The sequence below is a fragment of the Ornithodoros turicata genome, unplaced genomic scaffold (genome assembly GCF_037126465.1).
Source record: "Ornithodoros turicata isolate Travis unplaced genomic scaffold, ASM3712646v1 ctg00000903.1, whole genome shotgun sequence".
Lineage (NCBI taxonomy): Eukaryota > Metazoa > Arthropoda > Arachnida > Ixodida > Argasidae > Ornithodoros > Ornithodoros turicata.
Window position 1 is genome coordinate 155,352 of NW_026999413.1, and position 7,857 is coordinate 163,208.

At 46.1% G+C, this 7,857-nt stretch overlaps 1 protein-coding gene and 1 long non-coding RNA gene across 2 annotated transcripts; both read left to right on the plus strand.

Moving 5' to 3' along the window:
• Positions 1-325: 325 nt before the first annotated feature.
• Positions 326-2,299, plus strand: LOC135375586 (uncharacterized). Its single transcript, XM_064608263.1, has one exon. The coding sequence runs from the start codon at positions 326-328 to the stop codon at positions 2,297-2,299; it is 1,974 nt and encodes a 657-aa protein (XP_064464333.1).
• A 2,898-nt stretch (positions 2,300-5,197) lies between these two features.
• Positions 5,198-7,618, plus strand: LOC135375599 (uncharacterized). Its single transcript, XR_010417296.1, has 4 exons — positions 5,198-5,453; positions 5,593-5,687; positions 5,811-5,928; positions 6,889-7,618. It is a non-coding gene; the product is annotated as an uncharacterized LOC135375599 (long non-coding RNA).
• The last annotated feature ends 239 nt before the right edge of the window (positions 7,619-7,857 follow it).

A 7,857-nucleotide genomic window follows, 5' to 3' on the forward strand; every position in this document is an offset into this window, starting at 1 on the left:
ATCCGGTTGTCCGAGTACCTGGTAGCAGCAGACTCTCTCTTCGGGTGGACAGTTCAAGGCGCAAGTCGAGAGGGCAGCATCCGCAGTCGAAACGTCGAGGTGATGCGGGTAGGCGTGCAATCCGAAGAGACTACGAGTATCGACTCTCAGCTACAAGCGTTCTGGGAACTAGAACATTTAGGCATTACTGACCCCTATCCATCTGACCTCGACACCAACCGTGACTGTCTGCGCACCGTGTGCAGACCGTGACTGTCTGCGATTCTTGTGGTATGCCGAGCCTTCTAAGACGGGTGACCCCTTGCCACCGGTTGAGACTTGGCGGATGACGCGGGTACCCTTCGGAGCGAAATCGAGCCCCTTCCTCCTTGCAGCGACTATACGTCATCATCTAAAGTCAGCAGAGACGTCGTACCCGCAGACAGCTCCTTTGCTGTCAAACCACTTTTATGTGGACGTCGGCGTTGTCGGCGTCAACACCGTCCAGGAGGCGCTCACTCTTTACCACGAATCACAAGCAATATTTCGTGACGCTGGCATGAAGCTGGTGAAATGGACTACCAACCGCTCGGAGCTTAAGGGAACTTTCGAGGCCGATGGAACTGCAAGCCCATCCGCTACGTCATTGAGGAAGGCTCTTGGACTCGGTTGGGACATCAGCACCGATGAAATCCGGTACTCCCTGAAATCCATCACGGAGTTCCTCGAGAGTAACTTGAACACCGGCACTAAGCGTTATGTGCTTCAAGCCGTTGCACGTATCTATGATCCCTTCGGCTACGTGACGCCATACGTTGTCACGGCCAAGATTCTGCTACAACGTATTTGGCTGGCAAAGCTGAACTGGGACGACCGGCTGCCAGAAGATCTCATGAACACGTGGTCTACGTGGTGCAGGCAGGTACCCCTACTGGCTCGCGTTTCCCTACAGCGGAGGTTAACTGCTCTCAACATTTCTGAAGCCTCCTGCTCGTTGCACATTTTCAGCGACGCCAGTCCGCGAGCATATGGGGCAGCAGCTTATCTTGTGATTAATGACGGTAGTGGATATACCGAAGAGTGCCTCGTTTTGGCGAAGACCAGAGTTGCTCCGCTGAAGACAGTCTCACTACCAAGGTTGGAACTGATGGGCGCAGTAATCGCTTCTCGGCTTTTGAAGTTCGTTCAGAGTGCGTTAGCAGTAACTCATGCCGCGACTATTCTGTGGACGGACTCGGAGATAACACTGCACTGGATTTACGGAGCACCAAGCGACTGGAAACCGTTCGTGCAGAACCGAGTGGCTGAAATACAGGGCGTTACGGATCCTCATCAGTGGCGACATTGTCCGGGCCATGACAATCCTGCAGACCTGCTCACAAGGGGTACTTCATGTCTTCACCTGATAGAGAGCAAACTCTGGTGGAAAGGTCCGTCATGGCTCATCGATCAGCAGTCTTGGCCTCCACCTTGGCGGGTTCCGCAAGAAACGTCTGAGGAGGTGCGAAACGAGGCTAAGGGCAGCGACTTGTACTCCGCGCCCGCATCTGTAAAGGTTCGCGTAATGAATGCGGACAGGTACAGTTCGCTTCACAAGCTGCTGCGGGTTACCGCCTGGGCCTTGAGGTTCCTGCACAACAGTACGCACCCCTCCCAGAATAAGACTGGTGTCCTTACAGCCGAGGAGATCTCAGCGGCGGAAGAGTACTGGATTTTAACGGCTCAGCGTGAGGCCTTTGGGCCTCATCCGACCACTCACAAGTCCCTTCAGAATGTATCGCTGTTTCATGACGGGAAAGGCGTCCTCCGCATAACAGGTCGACTGCAGTACAGCGATCTCCACGAATCAGCGAAGCACCCCATTGTCATACCTTCGGATCACCCGATTACGGCAATGCTGATTATCCGGGCACACACAAGACTGCTTCATGCCGGAGTTCAAGAAACCTTGGCAGAACTGCGCGAAGAGCATTGGATTATTCGGGGACGTCAAGTGGTGAAGAAGACTCTGCACGGATGCCGTATCTGTCACCGAGCAAAGGCCCAGGCCTGCTCAGAAGCCACTGCTCCTCTGCCACGAGACCGTTTATCCCAGGCGCCGCCCTGTACAGTCACCGGTACGGATTACCCAGGACCACTGTACTACAAATGCTCGGAGCGGTCCGCTAGGAAGTGCTACATCCTAATTTTCACTTGTGCGGTGACTAGAGCAGTCCACCTGGGATTGACTAAGTCTATGTTGGCCGAAGATTTCCTGATGGCATTCAGAAGATTCCTGTCGCGAAGAGGTATCCTTGAGACGATGTATTCGGAATTTTAGAACGTTCAAGCGAGTGCGGCGCGATCTCACCCTCGATAGGCTCTTGCAGCATCCTCAAGTAAGCGGGTTCCTCACGGGGCGCCGCCTCTCATGGAAGTTCATCGTAGAACGAGCAGCCTGGTGGGGTGGGTTCTGGGAACGTCTCATTCGAACCGTAAAGGTGTCTGCGCAAGATTCTAGGCAGAAACACCCTTGGCTACGAAGATCTTGCTACGATCCTCGCCGAAATCGAAGCTGTGATGAATTCTCGGCCACTAACATACGTCTCGGAAGACCCAAACGATTTTGCGGCCATCACCCCCTCCCACTTTTTAGTAGGCCACAGGCTCACCGCTCTCCCATCACGCGAGCCAAGAGCCGCAACCGGGTCAACTCCCGTGGACCTACGACGACGATGGATTTACCAGGAGAGGTTGACAGACCAGCTTTGGGAAAAGTGGACGAAAGAATATATCCTTTCCTTTCGATCGGCCAACACCTGCAAGCCTGTCCAGTCGCGCAGTGTTAAGGTCGGTGACCTGGTGCTGATATCCGCTGAGCAGAGACCACGAATATCTTGGCCTCTAGGGCCAGTCAGCAAGGTCAGGGTCAGCCCAGACGGAAGGATACGGTCGTGCGAAGTAACCCTGCCAGGAGGACGGACACTCAACAGGCCGGTTCAGCTTCTCTACAGACTGGAAGTAGACTGCTGACCACCTTTTCGGGCGGCGGAGTGTAAAGGAAGAGGAGTCACCGCTGGCTTCGTGACCTCGCGCCTTGCATCCGCCACCGACATTACCCTTTCGTTTTGGCAATAAACCCGAACGGTTCCTTCGGTACGGACGTCTTGGCTTCACTTCTTGCCATATCAAGTTAAATCAAGTTAAACTTCGATACCTCACTCTTTGTTTTGACTGAGATGTGAAGAGGACTCCCGAATCTGATGAAGATCTGAAGACAAACAATAAGTTGTATCTGTTCTGTCTTAGAAAGGAAATGCTGCTGCATCATATGCCTTTCTAAGTGGTTTAGTGACTCTCTGCTCTGGTGCTAGTGGCTCGCTGGTCTTAGTGGGCTAGTATCTCTCTCTCTGCTTTTTAAACTGTGACACTCATTGTTTGTGATGAGAAATACGCTGAACAAATACAGATGAGAAACCACGAATGGTAGCTAGGGGGAGGGCTGCGCGTGCGCTTATCGTAGCGTATTTTTCGGCCTGGGCAGACTTCTTTCGCCATTTTTCAATCTGTGCCGACTTCAATCATTTTTTTTTTCAGCTACAACAAGTGTGCAGTGGGCTGTTTACGTGCAAAGGATAGCCATACACAAAAGTACAAGTGAAAATATATTTATTAAAGTCATTAGTGTCAGAAATTATGTTACGGCTCTGCGTGAATGGGAAAAACACAGTATTTTTTATTAACTGTAATCATACACACAAGTTTTCAATGAATCAGAAGGGATAGCACATTTAATCAAAGAAGATGTTGTTAATCATTATGATTACAATCAAAATTACAAGTTTTATTATAAAAAGTCTGAGATGTGAGAACCTGATAGATGTAAGTAATTTCGAGCACAATATGGAAGGTTTAATATTCCAATATGACATAAATTTAATTAATCAATTTCTATTGAAGTGAATAGCGCAGACATAAGGCAATAATTCGAATCAACATGATCAACACATAGCATTAATATAGAACCAATCATCCAACATGTAGGGAAATAATAGCTACACCATATCAAAACGAGAAACGATCACCACATTTAATCAAAGAAGATATTCTTAATCAATATGATTATAAATAAAATTATAAGTTGTGTTATAAAAAGTCTAATATTCCTATACGTGAGAACCATCAGTGCAATAGCGGGAAGTTCTGATAGTTGTATGTAATTAACTGTGAACAGCAGAGACCCTGGAGGACCACGGGACACGAACACAAGAGGAAATAAAATCTATAACACTACAACGAAGATATTATTAATCAAAACAACAGAATAATCTATCATTTTAAATATCATAAAATCATCCTCGTGACTTAATCTAGTCGAACCCAATACAATTTTCATTCTAAGAGACACTACAAACATTACTTTGTTTTATCAACACAGAAAATATACGCATAGCATGCTCCTAGCCAACAACCAGCTCTAATGTTATCTGCCCTGATTTGTTGAAGACAAAAGGCGTACACCTGTTTTGTGACAGTTATGAACATTTCGAGCGCAATAGGGAATCTAAGTTGATTATTCCAACATTACACAATTAACCAATTTCTTATTAAGTGAACAGCATAGACGTAAGGGGTGTACCCTGTTACCCACTCTTAATAATAAAACTTTTGAAATCCACGCTAAGAAATCCACCCTTCAAATTCCAATCCTTTCAAATTCAAACTGTCAAAATAAATCACAATGGGTCTATGCAGTCCAGAGTTAAAGGTCAGATATGCCGATTTTGAAGTGCCGCAGAACTGAGCGATACTCGCGCTGTGTGTTCATTACCGAACACTGAATATGTGTGCGAAATATCTTGCTCCAACTGTTCGTAGTTTTTTAGAAAACAGTTTTTTTAGTTCCCACGCCCGGCCGTCAGACCGTCGGCAAACCCTGCGCACGGGCGCACCGACGTCACTGCTCTCGGTTTATCTGTCTTTGGCTTGGCATGGACTCTTGGCTTGGCTGCTTGGCTTCTTTCGTTTCCTCCTCTGTGCATCGTACATAAGCGAACAGCTGTTATGTTGTTGCTAAGCCGGAAACAAAGCATGTGAATGTTTTTTTTTTGGCACAGCGTCGTTTGGAAACTGCACTTCCTTGTTCTGACCTTGCCTTTTATGGGCTGGAGCGATATGATCCGTGATTATGCCACGGCGAAGTTGTCGAAGATGCGACAGTGGTACGCTGTCAGAACAATTCATCGGAGCATTCAAGTGTTACCTATTATAAGCTGCCAAAAGACCAAGCAGTGCGAAGCTCTTGGCTGACAGTGGTGCCTGCTAATTTCCACTGCAAGGATTTCGTCCACGAATGTTATCATAGGTTACGCGCGACTCCAGAGGCAATTTGGAATCTCGGCACGAAATCGTCTGATGAAAATCTGAGGTGCCCGATGCATAACATTTTGAACGTGCCATGGAGGATCAAGGCAAAAAACGAGAGCAAAAAAATGGTAAGTCGAGGTTCAGATATAAAAAATAACAAGCTTAATGAATCGATTGTGCAGCTGACCTACTGCGCTTACTCTGATATAACCACGATTAACAACACAATAGTACACTATTGATAATCTAACTTCTGAATTATCACAGGTGCACGCTGAAGGCGGAAATGAAGCATGATCTGGCTTGCATCTGGTCATGAAGAAATTGCTGACACGTTAGTTGCAGTCCACCTCCACCAACAGGTATGACAATGTGATGTTATAATTTGAGTATTCATCTATGTTCAACTTTTCATGTGCACTCGCATGCAGACATCTTGACACCACTTTTAAAGCTGCCCTCAAAGTTACAACCTGTGCTTTCAGGGTGGAAAACAAAGGTCGCCATTCCGATTAGCTGCAATCTCCCAGTTCAAGCACTTTTGTGTCTGGACACTGGTTCCTGTGGATGGGGTGTTACAAGCTTCACTGTCTGATATAGAAGGTACGTTACATTAGTTAGTTAATTTGTCTTTTGCACATTTTTGTTACTGTTAGCTGGATTACTGTTGGACATACAATCCTTTGACACACCGAAGCTGATGTCGCCTCTGATAAGGTTTTAGAATTTTCAGTGTCAGCAACGTTCATTGAGGAAGGTGCCTTTACTATCTGTGAATCTTCAACTGAAGAATAGCCCAGAATTCATGTTAACATTGTCTACTCTTATTAATTCACTGTCTGTTTTCTGAGAGCTAAGAAAAATGGAAACTATTTATTTGTCACAGCTTCACACTGGATACTGGTGTGGTACTGGCTTGACATGTAAGCTAAAATACCTGGATTCTACAATAATTGTGTTCACCTTGGTGCATTACCGTGGGCAATGCCACATTCACTACATTTTTACTGGGTCCGGTGCACAAATACTGTGTGCATACTGCATACATACATACTGTTCGATAGGCAAAAATACCTGAGCAGTGCTGTGTAGTCTTTTTACCCATACTCTTACTGCAAAGTCACAGTACGTAGAACAGCAATGTGCAGGTATGCTGCGATAGAGATTCACAACAGAAAGAAGACTGTTGAGAGCATCTAAATTTTAATGAGACGAGACTTTCGTGCACAAGGCTGCTCTTGTTAATGAAGTTACAAAATCCCAGAATATATAAAACATGTTGTAATGTAGAGAGCGAGGGGTGGTACAGACATAAAGATAATTATATAATCATATATAATAAAATAAAAAGGGGGTACAACTCCCCCCTCAACTCAACTCGACAACTCAATAACTCTACTTATTCTCTACCTTACAACATGTAACTTGATGTTAGACATCAAGAAGTACAGCCTTCTGTGCAAAAGTATTCTTTCTGTTGTGCACAATCATTATACAGTAAATGCGACTATCCATTTCTTGTCATTAAATGCTTTTCCTTTCTTTCTTTCTTTTTTTCTGCAGTGATGAGCATCCATAAGGACACATGCCAGAAAGGGAGTCTCTTGGGGATGACAAACCCTCATCACCTCATGAGGATACAATGGTTGACGAATGGTTCTCAAGCACATCGAAACTTCCAACAAATAATTCATGAAAAAGCCAGTCAGTGCTAGCACCAGGAATTGAACGTGGACCGTCCTGCTACCAGTCAGAGATGTTCAGTGGCGTAGCCACGGGGGCGCTAGGGCCCCCCTTACCTGCCACGGACCGACCCACACAAATCGTGCAAATCCGAGAACATAATATATGGGGGGGGGGACCAGTGTGACTATCGCGAAAGTTCTTGCAGTTCATGGCGTCTATCTAAGAAGCACTCTTGAATGGTTTTCAAAGTATGAGCTTTTCAAAATACTTCCAATCTCGTGACACCACTTCATTGGTCATGACAGCCTATACATGTAATCGTACTGTGAACGTCTAAATCAACTATTTTCGTTCCCTTTTTTAATCCTCAGTTTGCAGTGTGCACAAGTATGTGTGTGTTGTCGACACAGGATCAGCGGGGGGGGGGGGGGAGTTTTCGTATCGAGCCCCCGCCCTACCTTTGAGGTCTGGCTACGCCACTGGAGATGTTACATTTCAGGCGCTCATTGACTTTTGGTGAATTACTTGTTGACTTTGTCCCAAGATGGAGCTCGCTACAGCTCATTTGCTATCTGTTAATGTTGTGGTGTGTGTTGCGTTTTTCTTTGTGTGTTCCAGACTCAGAACGGTTAATTTGGATCAGGTCAGGTACGTTTCATTTAGACATGGCAAACATAAAGTGGTGTTTCTCAACACAACTTAGCAGTGGTCTTCATGCATTACTGCTACGGCCATTAAGAGTGAATAGAAACCTGCACATTATCCATGATGTAAAACCCCAAGACTAGGGAACACGAAGGGACAGACACAAACATGTCCCTTTGTGTTCCCTAGTCTCGGGGTTTT